Below are 18496 nucleotides of genomic sequence, written 5' to 3'. Positions count from 1 at the left end.
CAATTATGTGGTTAGATTTGCACTGTAATCCTACATGTAGATGATGCATAGATTATTTAACTTGTTACTTGTTCTGTTTATATTTGAAAGAAATACAGGCTAATTAGCCCAAATACATAATTTCGCATGTATGTTATGAATGCTATGTGATTGTGCGTCTGGCATGCAGGTTACTTTGCTATAGGCTATCAATTCGACTATTACTGTATAGGCTAATAACAACGTGCCATGCTGAAAAGGCACGTCGTGTTGTATAACCTACTATTTAATGATTCTGAACAAAGTTATGGTCCTTTACAAAAAGTAAATGTTGCCTAAGTGTAATTGGTCATATTCACAGTCAATGAGGCAAAATGTTTGTTTTCTCAATAGACTAATGCTCTGAAGTAAAATCATTTTAACTCAGAATTATTCCAGTTATTAGCTTGTTTTTTTATGCTAAACTAAGTTTGTCTTTATTTTGCTGGGTTTGTTGGGTTGTTCCCCTGCCCGGAGCATTTTGGGGCACGCTGCTGCAGCGCAAGACGCCGGAGGTTGGTGAGAGAGTGGTGGACTGAGCTTGTTATTCCTCGGGCTAGGTGGTTGTATTTCGCACCATTAGACACCCCAGTTAACAGTCCCGTTCCCTTGACACACACCTCCCTCCCCTGCCCCCCTGAGGATTGGCCACTCAATAAAGAGCTTGGCTTTTTTTCTGGTAGAACAAGGCTCCAGAACATAAGGGGAGGGTCATTAATAACTAATTAGAGGGGGTCACACCAGCAGCATATAAAGACTACCAGGACTTTGAAAAGGCGAAACATTTTAAAACTTCAGCCAGCAAAGGAGGACGTGTATTTGGCAAATAGCCTAGTCTGAAATTGTTGTGCATATAAGTATTCGTTTATTTTTATTTGTGTGTGTCAGTTATTCTCCATACATTAAAAAAGGCAGATGGACATCTGAAATTGCGCACAGACTAGCCTACTTATATTTCGGCATTTTTTAGATAAACCTCACAGATTTGTGGCACCATGGGTTCCGTGTTGCCCGCTGAAGCATTGGTGCTGAAGTCTGGATTTAAGCAACAGAGTTTGTCTCTGTCTGAAATTATCACCTCGGACATTCTCCATAGTTTTCTCTATGGTAGATGGAGGAACGTGCTTGGGGAACACCTTTTGGAGGAGAAGATAAACGTCAGTCCCAAAACAGCTTTCACCGCAGAGGTCCTTGCGCAATCATTCTCAGGGGGTGAGTCAATTGGATGTTTCATTTCGAATTATGCAGGCCTTTATTATTTGTATCCTTTCAACTGTTTCCATGTCTTTATCCACGTATAGCCTGTTTATATATTAGTATGAAGTAAAACAAAATTACAAATATTTTATTGATATTATTGAGTTTCGTTATTTTGAATTTCCTAGGCGACTCTAAAGTGTGTTAATTTTTTTACGTAATTCAAGTGTTGAAATGCCGCCTGTCTAGAAGCAGCATATAGACTAACTGTGAACTATAAGTGATCAAATTCACATAGCCTATAGGCTTACAGAATTTTCCAGAAAACCCGTTCTAAAGTTTTGTTCTGGTCCCCATGCACTTTTTCCTTGAATTCCATTTATTTTCATTCCGTTAAGCGTATTAACCGTTTCACGACATGATCCCACGTAGCATATTTAAAGACTCGTTTAGGATCGCGTGTAATTAACTGATGGTGACTTAAATAGGGATATTAAATTCATTTGGTTAAAGTTGTGCTTGACCGAAGAAAGTTTCCACACGGACCACGGACTATAGAGGGAAAGAAAAACCCTTTTAAATGTCCCAGGTTTTATCTTGCATTGAACAATCTCAGAAAAGCCTCTCTCTCCCGCTTTGGCAGCTATTACACGGCCGGCACTTTTCTCTTTCAGTCGCCTTTAATAAAGATTGGTGTTCCTCCGTTAATATGCGGTGAAGGCTAATTCTATTGCTATTCACACCATGTCAGCCGTCTTAATCGCCTTTCCACCCCCCCCCCCCCCCCCCCCCCCCCCACCCCCCGAAATTCCAGGGCCTTTTAAACAAGTCATCATTTCATTGGCCCTACATGTGTTGCTACAAAGTTTAAGTGGATCATGAATGTGGAATTATACATTTCTTTCCACTTGCATTTAGCCTTTAATGTGTAAGGGCCCTTCACATCCAAAGCATAACAATTTGCTGCTCTCAGGTTGGAAAATGAGCTTTTAACCCTTTTCTGCTTAGGCTCAAATTAAATTTCACTGGTTTTCACACCCTAAATGATTAGGCACCCAATGAACAATGCTTGTATAAAATTGAGTTTATAAAAGACATGAAGACATTCTGTGGTATTTGTAACAATACTAACAACATTTGTTGGCAACTGGGGAAAATTGATGGCCCACAATATTCAATATCCCTTTTGTGAAAGCACTGATTTCTGCTGCAAAGAGCAATTTCATACGAAAGCATTGAGACCAGTGATGGCAGTTGCAGCCTAGACAACTGAAATGTTGCATGATGTTACTACAATACAGGTATATGTTATCATGCTAAATGTCCCTCTCTGTTCCCCAGAGGTTCACAAGCTCTCCAGTCTGGTGTTGCCAAGTGAAGTGATAATAGCCCAGAGCTCCATCCCTGGCGAGGGCCTAGGAATCTTCTCCAAGACCTGGATCAAAGCTGGGACAGAGATGGGGCCTTTTACTGGCCGAGTCATCTCTCCTGAGCATGTGGATCTCTTCAAGAACAACAACCTCATGTGGGAGGTAAGCAAAGGTGGAGTGTGCATGCATGTAGCAGAAAAGACACTGGTAGGTCATGTACAGGCTTACACCCCAATGCTAGTCATTTAACAATTGTTTGTCACATACAACCACATACACATGAAAATAATAAATAGGATAGGATCAGGTTATTGCTTGTATGGATATAGATGGATACTCCATTGTTTTTGTGTGTTCCCTTAGGTGTTCAATGAGGATGGTACTGTGCGCTACTTCATTGATGCTAGTCAGGAGGATCACCGCAGCTGGATGACCTATATCAAATGTGCCCGCAACGAGCAGGAGCAGAACCTGGAAGTGGTGCAGATTGGCAGCAGTATCTTCTACAAAGCTATGGAGGTGAGTTTGACCCACAGAACTAGAATGAGTAGAACGGGGATCCTCATTCAAGTCAATAATCCCTCTCTGAGATGCAATTTCTATGGCTAGACCCCTGAACAGTGTTATTTCATTACATTGTTATTATTATCACGACTACTCACATTATTACATCTATATGCACTACATTCTACTTCTACATGATATTGTACTAATAATAATACAAATGTTATACTAATAGTATATTCACAAGAAGTTGTCTTACAGACCTAAATGAGCTGGGCCCTTTGTGTGTTTATGATTCTTAGTAAATTATTCAGTCAGTCCATCAGTCAATCAATCAATTAGGCAGTCATTGGTTATGATGTATTGTTGTGTTGTTTCTGATGTTATTGTTATTCCATAAAAGTAATGTATTTTGTATGTCAACCCTCCGCAGACCATTCCCCCTGACCAGGAGCTGCTAGTGTGGTATGGAAACTCGCATAACACATTCCTGGGGATACCCGGAGTTCCAGGAATAGAGGATGACCAGCAGAAAAAGAGCAAAACCGGTGAGTCTTTAGTCGGAAACGACTTGGGCCAAAAGATGCAGATGGGCTTTTCACGATCACTTTCTGAAATAGGCTGCCAAAGTTTAGATGTATTTATTTCATGTACAACATTGAGAGTGTTTGTCGAGATGAGTCTGACTCTGTTCTCTCTCGCCTAGATGAGTTTCATATTTGCGACGGCTCCACCTCCTCGTCCTCTGCCCTGCCTACCACCGCTAGCCGGATGCGCTGCGTCATATGCCACCGGGGCTTCAACTCTCGCAGCAACCTGCGTTCCCACATGCGCATCCACACCCTGGACAAGCCCTTTGTATGTCGCTTTTGCAATCGGCGCTTCAGCCAGTCGTCCACCCTGCGTAACCACGTGCGCCTGCACACTGGTGAGCGGCCATACAAGTGCCACGTGTGCCAGAGTGCCTACTCTCAGTTGGCAGGACTGCGGGCGCACCAGAAGAGCGCCAGACACCGGCCCGGTGGTGCAGGGGGAGTGGTGGTGGGCCTCCACCAGGCACACTCCCCCCCACCCCCCCAGATGACCACGGTGCCCCACCCAGCCTCTCTGGTGCATCACATCCCCACCATGGTCCTGTGAAGGAAAGCCTTGTACATTCATTCCAATAGGCACATCCCCTCGACAGTGATGATCGTACTGCAAAATGTGATGCTTTTCTACAAGTCTGCACTTCCTTGCACATATTTGATGTAAATTAACTGGCTGTAGTGGTGTCACTGTTAGAGCTACCGGCAAATGGACTTTCTGATCACATATAATAGTTTGGCCCTCACAATGTCTCTTTTACAATGCACTATGTAGGACTAAGGTGATCTAGGTACTGGAATTCTGTTAACTTACTGTCAAAAATGTAACTAGACCTGATGTTGTCACTGTGACCATTCTTGTGAGATTAAGTTTATATATATATATATATATATATATATATATATATATATATATATATATATATATATATATATATGTGTATATATATATATATATATATATATATATATATATGTATATATATTTGGGTCCATAATATACAGTACTGTATGTAGTGTATTGATTGGTCATGCCAGGTACCGTCATACTGATAACATATAGAAATCCATTGATTTTATAGATATTTAAAAAATCTATAGGTCAAGTTCTGAATGGTTTAACATTTTGAAGTTATTGGAAGTTATTTTTCTCTCTTACCAGTGCATGGGACAATATTTGTCTACTCAGTGGCCACAAGTCTTGGGATGTTATTGTACATCTTCAGAGGTACTGTATCTGGGAGGCAAATGTAGTTCACTTTTGTTTGCATGCAGTTTTTGATTTATTTTTTGGAAAATAATGCTATTTGTTTATTTCCACCTGAATGAGGTAGCCCAGGCTGACAGTCAACTTGATTTGTACAAACAAGATCTGCGTTTGGGAGGACATTCACATGTTCTTAACATTGATTAACTCATATTTTTGACTATTGTAACAAGAATTGTATAATTTGCAACCGTAATGGATGAAGGATCATTTGAACTGGTCACTTAACAGGATTTTCCAGACTCTCCCAGTAACCATTAGCTTTGTTGTGTTCCAGTCAGGGAATAGAAAGATTCATGACATGTAAATACACTATATAAGATGTAAATATAATCCTAAAATGTACTCTATTTCCAGAATTATTGAACAGTCACTTTATCTCTACATGTACAGTATGTATAACTTAAATGACAAAGCGGGGTGCAGTGTATTACCTATACTATGTTTGCATATATAAATGACTTTGTATTTTCACCTAGTACTCCAAATAAATCATTTTAACCTTCCTTGTCTTCTGTTAATTGTCCCATGATTATAACTGTTTATATCACACAATCTCTCCATATATAATTTAACTGTACCATATACTGTGTGCCTAAATTCAGTTTCCCTTAGTGAGTTAATCCATTGATAAGCCAAATTGCGTTAAGTAAACATGGTTTCCAGTAACCTCCTTATCAACTTGCATCACAGAGCCAACAGAATCCCTCTTGTGAAATTATGCTGTTAAAACAGAGCTTAAGCAAACTCACCTTTGTGACTAGAAATGGTTGGAAATTCTGAGCTTGGATGACCACAGTTGATGATTAACAGAAAACAAGCATACTGCATAACTCCTTAGTGGGCTGGATAAAAACATCTGCGGTTGGGTTTGCAAAGTCAGTCAGTCTCATCGGCAGTGGAAGATGAAACTCTTACTGCTTCTTTGTGTTTTTCATCGCTGCTGTTTGGCAGGTGCTCAGGAAAAGATGTAAGTGGCTGCATTTATGACAATCCTGGCAATTGTCCATTTTTTTTAGTTTTGACTTGTTTGGATTAGTAAGTATAGTAACTAGCTTTGTCTGAGCCAGAATGGCCCATACGGCAGGAGCCTATCTCCTGTTTCTGTAGCATGAGGCAGCGTAATGTACAAGTACATCCCCTGAACAGGACACTAGTGTGTCACAGTGACATATTTTCTATAACCCTGTTTTTCACATATTTTCCCAAGGTACCTGATCACTGCTCCTAAACTCCTCAGACTGGATGCATCTGAGAAAGTGGTTATTCAGCTGTTTGGCTTTACCCAAGAAGCCAATGTCCATGTTTACTTGAAAAGCTCTATGGACGCAGCCCATATAAAATATGCTGATCAGTTTGTGACCCTCAACACCCAGAATGGCTTCCTGGATGCTGTCACATTGAGGGTCAGACAAAGCTCCAACGAGTCAAACAGGCAGTCATGTTTCCTTTTGAAGGACAGGGCAGTATTCACAAAGTGCCTCAGAGTAGGAGTGCTGATCTAAGATCAGTTTAGCCTTATCTAATAAAAAAAGAATACAGGAGGGACCTGGTCCTGGATCACCATTCCTTCTCTGAGATTTTTTACAAATACAGGCCCAAGTGTCTATATCTGTGTAAAACAGGAAATACGTAGTAATACAAAGACCATGGAGATTTGAAATGTTTATGTTATGTTGGTTATGAAATGTATGTGGTTATGATTTTGCATGAGTTTTTTGTCTCACATCTTTCTTTGCAATAGGGCATACCAGGTTTGTATGAATTTTATTTGAGATATTTGTTGTTAGTAAGGATTTTTAAAATCAATATATTAACTCTCCACAGATTTTCCCTAGTACGTTCCTTAAGGATGCCACTCATGCATACCTTGAAGTTATAGTTCCAGAACAGTCTGCGCAGCACGTGAAGATACCAGTCTCTCGTAAAAATGGCTTCCTCTTCATTCAGACTGACAAACACATTTATACACCAGAACAATCAGGTGAGGATGATAACAGCATTGTGCGTGTGTGTTGGTGCGTACGTGCATGTGTGTTTGAGCGTATCCGTTGCTAGTTGTATGCCATTGTGAGAAGTGGATACACATACCCCTTCTAATGTTAAGCATGATCCAACAGTGAAAGTGCGAGCATTCTCTCTCAATGAAGATCTGCAGCCAGCCCTTCGACCTGTGACTCTAACTTTCAGGGTGAGTGTATCACAAATGGACGTTCCACTTGGCACACCACACCATTTCATCGTGGATAATTGGGGAATGTTTCGTTGAGAGACGTTTGATCAATGAGATTACAACCTATATTTACCCACATAAAAAGACAGCCAAAAGTTAGTTTTCACTATTATTTCACCCATCTAAAAGCACAACCATATTCCAATGGAAAAACAATGTTTGATTTTTGGTTTAGGTGTCACCCACACGAAAAGCACAGCAAAGTTTAAATGGGAATACAGTGTCAGATATTTAGTTTATTTATACAACAGATTGTGTTATCACTGTGCTTTATCTAATAGCAGAACCAAATGACCTGGATTGCAGTTGAGATTACATTAAATGTATATGGTGCAATTGATCAATGTCGTTCGACAATCTGCACAAATTATTACAGACATTGTGAAGATCTCCACGGAACTGCGACAACCTATGCATGAAATCTTGAACATGCATGCTTTATATCAGTGGTCCTCAACTGGTTTTGCCTCGGGACCCAAATTGAACCAGGTTGTCTCAGTCAAGACCCAATATTCGCATCGCGAAAAATAATCGCCAAAATACAATCTGGAAAACTATTTTTAATGCTATATTGATAGTAAATGTTGCAACTATATGACAAGAGAACAACATTCCCACCTCTTTCAATGTCAATAATAACATTTTGCCCATATTCTTGATGAAACATTTGAATAAACTCACTAGCTTGAGACTACAAAATCAACCAAAATAGTGCTACTAATAGCTCATTATTGAATATACTGTGACTGAAGAAAAACATTTTTTAGATTAAATTATTTAAAAAAATGTAAATTCATTATCGTTAATACACATTCTCAACCTGGTTTATGTCGTTTAAATTCAGACTGGAGTATTTTGCATTAATATACTTTTTTTACTCATACACCCGTGACCCACTCACAATCTCCTGCGAACCAAATATGTTAAGCTAAACTAGCAAGTATGTTTGTTTGGTTACCAAGGCAACTACTGTAGATATCTAGCAACCTTGCTAGCCAAAATAATGCACTCTGTGGAAGACACATTCGTTCATTATTTTCTGTAGAATGCATAGTCCCTCGTTGATTATCCCTTACTTCTACAACTGGTGGGTTTAATCCTGAATGCTGATTGGTTAAAACCGCATTCCAGCCGGTGTCTTTTCCACAAATTACCACCAGCTACATCTATGATGTTAAAATGCCTATTTACTCTGTTCCATCTGACTGGCAATCCGCTGTCTCATCAACCCAGCCAGGCACTTTATAAACTTGATCTCCACTATAAAAAGTATCTAGACATTATCTCACATTTAGTTTTTAACAGCGGAGATTTGAATAAATCTTGTCTGTCTCCGACATTAGCAACATTGTTTCAATATTCAAACTCGATCTGCTGTCCCATAATAGTAAGGAATGTGTCGGGAGTCGGAACGAGACAGAATGGCAGGCAGCGTTTCTCAATCAGTCGAACTCATTAATCAATTGGCATCATTTTTATGGATATAGACAAAGAAATGTCAATAGAAAAAAGGTGAAATGAAGTGCAGATAGGTTGCATTTCCAGCTTCAGTTTGAAATGATTGTGTTAGCTAGCTAGCTCCTCTGAACAACAGTGACCTGACGAGAGAGCACATTCTATATGCCAGGCGAAATCGTGCCTCTTTATCTCATTGTTATGGTTGTATCCAAATAAATGTCTCTAGAAAACAGTTTAAACAAATGCAAATGCAGCTACTTTGCTGTTATTCTGGCTAAATTAGTCGTAGTTGGGTGACTAGCCCGCAAGCAAGGGATAAGACTGTTGCCAGCCAGTATGGCAATGGAACATTTAGAACGAACGACTGGGTCGCGTCCATAGATACAGAACAAAAAGACTGTATGACTGGGTCGCGTCTCTAGCAACCGAACCGATAGAACGAACGACCAGCCGGCTTAGGTAGCAACCTTAGATTTGTTTCGGGACTATATCTTGTGGAAGGCTGAAATAGTATGAATAAATTCCTCCAAATAACGTTCCACCACGTAGTTCATTATTTTCAATAGAACGCATAGTCCATCATTGATTATCCCTTACACATGTTAGAGAATATGACTAAATGCAACTTTAAATGGACTTTAACCTGTTCAACTTTGAGCATTGTTTTGGGTACCGGTTCCGTGAAGCTTGAGTGCTACCCCTCCCACTTTCGAAAGCTACAGTACTTGTCTTTTGGAGTATTTTTTAATATATATTTTGTATTTGTATTTGTACACTTCTATTGCCTCTCCCTCTACGATACGCACTTCCGGGTTGGAGCGAGTAGTTGCATTCCGCTTTGCTCCACAGGTAGTATTACATTTCATTTCATTACAGTACAACAGTTTGATTTGTTTGATCTTAGCTGGCTACATAGCCGTCTTTGTATCCAAGATAATTGTGTAGTCTAGAGTAATTGTCGAGGTTACCTAGCCAGTTAGAGGTTACCTAGCCAGCTACACTTTCAAACAAAGTCAACAACGCAGCCACTGCTAGCTAGCCTATTTCACCAGCCAGCAGTACTATATCATTTTAGTCAATAAGATTTTTTGCAACATAAGCTTAACTTTCTGAACATTCGAGACGTGTAGTCCACTTGTCATTCCAATCTCCTTTGCATTAGCGTAGCCTCTTCTGTAGCCTGTCAACTATGTGTCTGTCTATCCCTGTTCTCTCCTCTCTGCACAGACCATACACACGCTTCACACCGCGTGGCCGCTGCTACTCTAACCTGGTGGTCCCAGCGCGCACGACCCACGTGGAGTTCCAGGTCTCAGGCAGCCTCTGGAACTGCCGATCTGCGGCCAACAAGGCAGAGTTCATCTCAGCATATGCTTCCCTCCAGTCCCTCGACTTCTTGGCACTGACGGAAACATGGATTACCACTAATAACACTGCTACTCCTACTGCTCTCTCCTCGTCTGCCCACGTGTTCTCGCACACCCCGAGAGCTTCTGGTCAGCGGGGTGGTGGCACTGGGATCCTCATCTCTCCCAAGTGGACATTCTCTCTTTCTCCCCTGACCCATCTGTCTATCGCCTCCTTTGAATTCCATGCTGTCACAGTTACCAGCCCTTTCAAGCTTAACATCCTTATCATTTATCGCCCTCCAGGTTTCCTTGGAGAGTTCATCAATGAGCTTGACGCCCTGATAAGTTCCTTTCCTGAGGATGGCTCACCTCTCACAGTTCTGGGTGACTTTAACCTCCCCACGTCTACCTTTGACTCATTCCTCTCTGCCTCCTTCTTTCCACTCCTCTCCTCTTTTGACCTCACCCTCTCACCTTCCCCCCCTACTCACAAGGCAGGCAATACGCTTGACCTCATCTTTACTAGATGCTGTTCTTCCACTAATCTCATTGCAACTCCCCTCCAAGTCTCCGACCACTACCTTGTATCCTTTTCCCTCTCGCTCTCATCCAACACTTCCCACACTGCCCCTACTCGGATGGTATCGCGCCGTCCCAAACTTCGCTCTCTCTCCCCCGCTACTCTCTCCTCTTCCATCCTATCATCTCTTCCCTCTGCTCAAACCTTCTCCAACCTATCTCCTGATTCTGCCTCCTCAACCCTTCTCTCCTCCCTTTCTGCATCCTTTGACTCTCTATGTCCCCTATCCTCCAGGTCGGCTCGGTCCTCCCCTCCTGCTCCGTGGCTCGACGACTCATTGCGAGCTCACAGAACAGGGCTCCGGGCAGCCGAGCGGAAATGGAGGAAAACTCGCCTCCCTGCGGACCTGGCATCCTTTCACTCCCTCCTCTCTACATTCTCCTCTTCTGTCTCTGCTGCTAAAGCCAATTTCTACCACTCTAAATTCCAAGCATCTGCCTCTAACCCTAGGAAGCTCTTTGCCACCTTCTCCTCCCTCCTGAATCCTCCTCCCCCTCCTCCCCCCTCCTCCCTCTCTGCCGATGACTTCGTCAACCATTTTGAAAAGAAGGTCGATGACATCCGATCCTCGTTTGCTAAGTCAAACGACACCGCTGGTTCTGCTCACACTGCCCTACCCTGTGCTTTGACCTCTTTCTCCCCTCTCTCTCCAGATGAAATCTCGCGTCTTGTGACGGCCGGCCGCCCAACAACCTGCCCGCTTGACCCTATCCCCTCCTCTCTTCTCCAGACCATTTCCGGAGACCTTCTCCCTTACCTCACCTCGCTCATCAACTCATCCTTGACCGCTGGCTACGTCCCTTCCGTCTTCAAGAGAGCGAGAGTTGCACCCCTTCTGAAAAAACCTACACTCGATCCCTCCGATGTCAACAACTACAGACCAGTATCCCTTCTTTCTTTTCTCTCCAAAACTCTTGAACGTGCCGTCCTTGGCCAGCTCTCCTGCTATCTCTCTCAGAATGACCTTCTTGATCCAAATCAGTCAGGTTTCAAGACTAGTCATTCAACTGAGACTGCTCTTCTCTGTGTCACGGAGGCGCTCCGCACTGCTAAAGCTAACTCTCTCTCCTCTGCTCTCATCCTTCTAGACCTATCGGCTGCCTTTGATACTGTGAACCATCAGATCCTCCTCTCCACCCTCTCCGAGCTGGGCATCTCCGGCGCGGCCCACGCTTGGATTGCGTCCTACCTGACAGGTCGCTCCTACCAGGTGGCGTGGCGAGAATCTGTCTCCGCACCACGTGCTCTCACCACTGGTGTCCCCCAGGGCTCTGTTCTAGGCCCTCTCCTATTCTCGCTATACACCAAGTCACTTGGCTCTGTCATATCCTCACATGGTCTCTCCTATCATTGCTATGCAGACGACACACAATTAATCTTCTCCTTTCCCCCCTCTGATAACCAGGTGGTGAATCGCATCTCTGCATGTCTGGCAGACATATCAGTGTGGATGACGGATCACCACCTCAAGCTGAACCTCGGCAAGACGGAGCTGCTCTTCCTCCCGGGGAAGGACTGCCCGTTCCATGATCTCGCCGTCACGGTTGACAACTCCATTGTGTCCTCCTCCCAGAGTGCTAAGAACCTTGGCGTGATCCTGGACAACACCCTGTCGTTCTCAACTAACATCAAGGCGGTGACCCGTTCCTGTAGGTTCATGCTCTACAACATTCGCAGAGTACGACCCTGCCTCACGCAGGAAGCGGCGCAGGTCCTAATCCAGGCACTTGTCATCTCCCGTCTGGATTACTGCAACTCGCTGTTGGCTGGGCTCCCTGCCTGTGCCATTAAACCCCTACAACTCATCCAGAACGCCGCAGCCCGTCTGGTGTTCAACTTTCCCAAGTTCTCTCACGTCACCCCGCTCCTCCGCTCTCTCCACTGGCTTCCAGTTGAAGCTCGCATCCGCTACAAGACCATGGTGCTTGCCTACGGAGCTGTGAGGGGAACGGCACCTCCGTACCTTCAGGCTCTGATCAGGCCCTACACCCAAACAAGGGCACTGCGTTCATCCACCTCTGGCCTGCTCGCCTCCCTACCTCTGAGGAAGTACAGTTCCCGCTCAGCCCAGTCAAAACTGTTCGCTGCTCTGGCACCCCAATGGTGGAACAAACTCCCTCACGACGCCAGGTCAGCGGAGTCAATCACCACCTTCCGGAGACACCTGAAACCCCACCTCTTTAAGGAATACCTAGGATAGGATAAAGTAATCCTTCTAACCCCCCCCCCCCCCCCTTAAAAGAGTTAGATGCACTATTGTAAAGTGGTTGTTCCACTGGATATCATAAGGTGAATGCACCAATTTGTAAGTCGCTCTGGATAAGAGCGTCTGCTAAATGACTTAAATGTAAATGTATTTATTTAACCTTTATTTAACTAGGCAAGTCATTAACCAATTCTTATTTACAATGACGGCCAAAACCGGACGACGCTGGGCCAATTGTGCGCTGCCCTATGGGACTCCCAATCACGGCCGGTTGTGATACAGCCTGGATCGAGCTCAAATCTTACTGAATCCAACATATTAATTATGAATTTGTAGACAAAATGGAATTAACTCCAGACTAAGTCAGTGGCACAGATGGAACTATCCAACCAGCCGATACCTCTCCTTCAAATGTGGATAATTGGTGGCGTTGTTAAACTAAACAATTCAATATCACTAAATATCCTTACATTTGAAATCAACCAGAGCTTAAAACCCTAGGCCTATTGTATTGTCCATTTTTAGTTGAATTCTGGGTTGAATTGAAACAATAGCTGTTGATGACTTTGCAAATTCTATATAGACCTAAATAGCATAATTGATGACGTATGAGTGAAAAAGTATGGTCACATTTCATTTGCTCAGTTAAACCTACTCTTTGAAATGACATGGAACTTTGTCATTTGGGTGAACGGTCCCTTTACGAAGCACCTTCAATACCAGTGATCCAGTTAAGCTAAGTTATTTCTGAGTCCTGGACGACAGTACTTCTAGGTCTCAGGAAGGCAGTAGCGATGCACTTAGTCATACACTTAGCCATACACTACATTGATATGGGGCTTTCTTTTGTCTGGCAATGTATAGGACCCAGAGTCACAGAAGGTGGAAATTGTAGACATGACAGATGTCAATGGAATCCCATCAATGCAAAATCCTTTCAAAATCCCTCTAAAACCTAGGTAAGTGGTATCTACAACACAACATTTGACATCACACTGTTAGTGTAACGGATGTGAAATGGCTAGCTAGTTAGCGGTGGTGCGCTAATAGCCTTTCAATCGGTGACGTCACTTGCTCTGAGACCTTGAAGTAGTAGTTCCCCTTGCTCTGCAAGGGCCGCGGCTTTTGTGGAGCGATGGGTAACGATGCTTCGTGGGTGACTGTTGTTGATGTGTGCAGAGGGTCCCTGGTTCGCGCCCGGGTATGGGCGAGGGGACAGACGTAAAGTTATACTGTTACATTGGTGCCGTGACCCGGATCACTGGATGCTGCAGAAAAGGAGGAGGTCGAAAGGGGGGTGAGTGTAACGGATGTGAAATGGCTAGCTAGTTAGCGGTGGTGCGCGCTAATAGCCTTTCAATCGGTGACGTCACTTGCTCTGAGACCTTGAAGTAGTAGAGCAAGGGCCGTGGCCTTTTTGGAGCGATGGGTAACGATGCTTCGTGGGTGACTGTTGTTGATGTGTGCAGAGGGTCCCTGGTTCGCGCCCTGGTATGGGCGAGGGGACGGACGTACAATTATACTGTTACATTAGTCATGATTCAGCATGATAATATCGGTTGTATGTATCATTAATGACAGTACATATGGTGTGGTCCATGTCATAGGTTAGGTATCTGGATAATTGAAGCTTCTTACACAGATGAGTTCACCACAAAAAACAAAGCTGAATTTGAAGTCAAAGAATACGGTAACTCTACAAGAAACATTGATTGGGATTGATGATTGAATTATACTTAAAAAAATGTTTTATTATACCTCTCACCAAGTTACATTTATTTGGACACTTTTGATTCTAACTTTTGAGTTAAACTGTGCTTTCTTTATTATTAGTATTACCCAGCCTATCCATCCACATGCAGCCACAGGCTAACTACATCAGTTTCGATACTTTTGAAGCTTTTAAGATCAAGATATCCGCCAGGTGGGTTTAAGAACAGAAAAGTTATGCTTTTTTGAACTGAAACGTATCTCAATCCAACAATATTCAGTCTGTCTGATCATTTTGCCTAGTTAAGTAAAGGTAAAAAAATGTCTCTCTATATATATAATAATTGTAGCATACACTGTTGCATTAATTCTTGATTAAATTAAGTCTTGTCTTATGCCTTGTTAGTAGTCAGGGCGGTTCTACATTATCTTGGATGATATTGAGTTTCTTTGTTATTTGTGCTGTGTATCAGGTATATTCATGGTGCTCCAGTTGCAAATGCAGAGGTATTCCTACGGTTTGGATACATTGGGAAAACAACTGTCATCCTACACAAATCAGTGAGAAGAGAGCAAGTAAGAATTAGTTATGAGTAATAAGTTATGTTTGTGTGGTTGGGTGTGTGTGTCAGTGCACTACACATGGAGAAAGAAGATAGTAGGTTCGCTGGTGCCACCCACAAGAAAAATGTATGCACATATGATTATAAATCGCTTTGGATAAAAATGTCAGCTAAATATATATTATAATATTATTATATGATATTATTGTTTTACATTGATCTTCTAGAGCCACTGGGGTTTTTAAGCAAAATTGTGATCAAACCTTTCAGATGACAGAAAGTGGTGACGTGGAGGTGTGCATAAACATGAAGAAAGCTCTATCACTTGAAGATGGACCCAAAGAACTGGAAGGGATGGTGGAAAAGTTCCTGTATATGGCTGTGATGGTACAAGAGCCAACTGGTGAGAGACGCACAGTGTAGGCCCCCCTTGTTGTACACAAACCTACAGTATTGATGCCGAAATACATACTCTATTAAAAAAAACAGCTCCATTAGGCCTATCCATTTAAACAATAATAAGTCCTCTATATGATGCCTCTAAGATTAGCTCACTTTGACCTAGAGTTTGATTGATCATTCAAAGAAGATCATTCCATTATTGCGAAATGATTGCATCATTTAGTTTAGCAGGAACATATTATTACTCTATTTTTGATCAGACAAGGTTATTTTTTATCTCTCTAGGTGGTATCTCCCAGGAAGCTGAGATGGCCAATGTGAAGTTCTTAAAGTCCCCGTACAGACTGAGTCTTGTCGCTACTCCTCCTTTCATCAAACCAGGACTGCCATACACTATCAGGGTAGGGCACCTCTATAGCCTTGTTTACATTGGCAGTTTGCAGTAACTCAAATCCCATTTAGTTGCATACCTGATTAGAATCTGTTATTTTTCCTGCAGTCTGAACAGTCAAAAAGCACATGGAATCAGATATTTCAAGCCTAATTTCAAACCACCTAAATCTGATTTCTGTCCATGCGATTTGTGTCTGAATGGTCAAATCTGATGTATATGCCCTCATGTGATTTTTAGACTGTTATTTGACACATCTTGATGCTTGCTAGATACTCTTTTGACAGTTCCCAACTCCTATGGTCATTGTTCTGCCAAACATGACAGATCTGGGACCAAGCTACCTTTTATGCACAAATGGAAATACATGCAATAATAAAATTCTAAATTAAGTCGACACCGAATATATCCTTACTGTAAGATCTACTGTACAGAAGTAAATACAGTCATGTGAAAAAGTAAGTACACTCCCTGGAAAGTAGTCTTTTGTCTGTACATATTTGGACAGGGGGATATGTAATCTTCACTTCAACACTATTGACAGATAAAGGTAACCTAATACAACAAGTGACACTAAAATGTTATACTTTGTAATCATTTATTCATCAAAAATCTACAGAAATGCAATTCCATGGTGTGGAAAAAAACAAGTACACCCCTAACTTCAATAGCTGGTGTTGCCACCTTTGGTAGAGATAACTCCATGTAGCCATTTCTTGTAACTGTCTATCAGTCTTATATCGACTCAGTTGAATTTTTGCCCATTCTTTACAGTACTGCTTCAACATTCATTTATGGGTGTTTTCTTGCATGCATGGCCCGCTTCAAGTCCACCCACAGCATTTCGACAAGATTGAGATCTAGGCTTTGACTCTGCCATTCCCATAACCCTCCATTTCTTATTTTTGAGCCATTCTGTTGTAGCTTTGCTTGTGTGTTTTGGATCATTGTCCTGTTGCAAGATCCATGTTCGGTTCAGCTTCATCTTTTTGACAGGTGGCCTCACCTTTTCCTCAAGAATTCTCTGGTACAATATTGAATTCATGGTTGACTCAATGATGGCATGTTGGCCAGGCCAACATCAACTAGTTTATCAATTAATGTGGTTGGAATGTAGCTTAAATATCTATCTGTCCAAATATATTTTTTAAAAAATAAGACCACTTTCTAGGGGGTGTACTTACTTTTCACATGACTACATAATTGTAATTATAAACTGGGTGGTTTAAGCCCTGAATGCTGATTGGTTGACAGTTGCGGTATCAGACCGTATACCACGGGTATGACAAACCAATTATTTTTACTGCTCTAATTACATTGGTAAGAAGTTTATAATAGTAATAACGCACCTCTGGGGTTTGTGGTATATTGCCAATATACCACGGCTAAGGGCTGTATCCAGGCACTCCTCGTTGCGTCATGCTTAAGAACAGCCTTTAGCCATGGTATATTGGCCATATACCACACCCCCTCATACCTTATTGCTTAATTCTACAATCTTAGAAACAAATGTGCTAAGTAGAACCATATAGCGTTCTTCAGTTTCTCCCCATAGGGTCAACCATTTTCCAGATGGTTTTACCTACTATAGAACCCTCTATGTAGGGTTCTTCATAAAATCCCTTTTAAATGGTTCTACCCAGAACCCTGTATGAAGGGTTCTGCCTCAAACCCTCTACGATGGTTCTACCGAGAACCCTTTTATCCTCTACCGGTTCTTCCTAGAACCCTCTATGAATGGTTCCACCAGCCTTATTAGCATTTTAAATGAAAGTCTTTATGACAATACCTTACATATATCATACAGTCTATTTGAGTGCCTAGTTATACCCTAACATAGTGGTTTTAGGAAACTCCTGGTTTACAGACCACATTAGGCCAGCAAGTCATATTATGCTGACTTGCAAAGTGATGTGTAATTCCTATTGGAATCCAGCCAGAGTGAGAATATCCAACAATTGGACCTATTAATCACCTGCAACCTGCGTTAAAGATATTACCTGGTACTTTTTTATACCTTTAGCCAGTAGTTCCGAAAGTAGTGCCCACGAGCCAAAAGTGGTCCCCGAAAATTGCATACTGAGTCACAAGTGTGCAGATATGTGCACCATGTCAATGCTCTCTCTCGCTACACTGTGTGTACGTCTTGCTAGCTGTCACTCAAATGGCGAGGAGCTAAAGCTCACTGGCTGAAACTCAAATTGCTAGGGGCTGGCCCACACAGATTCCAGAAAACAGACACTTTCAATCTAGGGATTTCCTGGCAAATTAAGTTAAAAGAGTAATTCTGCTCATAGATTATGCATGTATGAACTACACATTGACACATCCAGACCAAAGTGTGAGGTTTAAAAAATAAGTATTTTTTACCGTATAGCATGTCTTTGAAGAATTGCCTGTAGAGAAGATTGTTTAGCTAGTACCCAAATCATCTAAACTGGAACAACCATCTCAGTAACGGGTGCAATAAGTAACACATTGGATTCCTTTAGAAAAATGTATGTTATTTATCTTTGTGTAGCATAACATTGTACATGCAACCAATGTACATGCAAAAACACATATTGAACACACAAAAAGATATCTGTCATGTTGGAATCAACATAAGTCAGAAATAGCATTATAAATATTCACTTACCTTTGATGATCTTCATCAGAATG

General features: G+C 42.1%; 2 protein-coding genes across 5 annotated transcripts in view; both read left to right on the top strand.

Annotated features, from left to right (window-relative positions):
- Nucleotides 1–741: 741 nt before the first annotated feature.
- prdm12b (PR domain containing 12b) lies at nt 742–5449 on the top strand. The gene is made up of 5 exons (XM_055920548.1): nt 742–1230; nt 2557–2747; nt 2949–3104; nt 3523–3637; nt 3796–5449. Exons 1-5 carry the CDS (start codon nt 1014–1016, stop codon nt 4227–4229), a joined length of 1113 nt encoding a protein of 370 aa, XP_055776523.1. The 5' UTR covers nt 742–1013; the 3' UTR covers nt 4230–5449.
- Nucleotides 5450–5807: 358 nt separating this feature from the next.
- The window catches only part of c5 (complement component 5), a 38522-nt gene continuing 25833 nt past the window's right edge, over nt 5808–18496 (top strand). For all 4 annotated transcript variants that reach the window (XR_008759210.1, XM_055920544.1, XM_055920545.1 and 1 more), the window contains exons 1-10: nt 5808–5913; nt 6154–6349; nt 6771–6927; nt 7064–7134; nt 13634–13728; nt 14377–14459; nt 14603–14693; nt 14953–15055; nt 15313–15445; nt 15730–15845. Coding sequence is in view for 3 of the 4 variants with exons in the window: in XM_055920544.1 (XP_055776519.1) it covers nt 5849–5913; nt 6154–6349; nt 6771–6927; nt 7064–7134; nt 13634–13728; nt 14377–14459; nt 14603–14693; nt 14953–15055; nt 15313–15445; nt 15730–15845 (1110 nt within the window). In the remaining variant the exon portion in view is untranslated. The remainder of the gene's footprint in view (nt 5914–6153; nt 6350–6770; nt 6928–7063; nt 7135–13633; nt 13729–14376; nt 14460–14602; nt 14694–14952; nt 15056–15312; nt 15446–15729; nt 15846–18496) is intronic.

This window comes from Salvelinus fontinalis, chromosome 4 (genome assembly GCF_029448725.1).
Source record: "Salvelinus fontinalis isolate EN_2023a chromosome 4, ASM2944872v1, whole genome shotgun sequence".
NCBI lineage: Eukaryota > Metazoa > Chordata > Actinopteri > Salmoniformes > Salmonidae > Salvelinus > Salvelinus fontinalis.
This window is presented reverse-complemented; position numbering and strand designations above follow the sequence as displayed.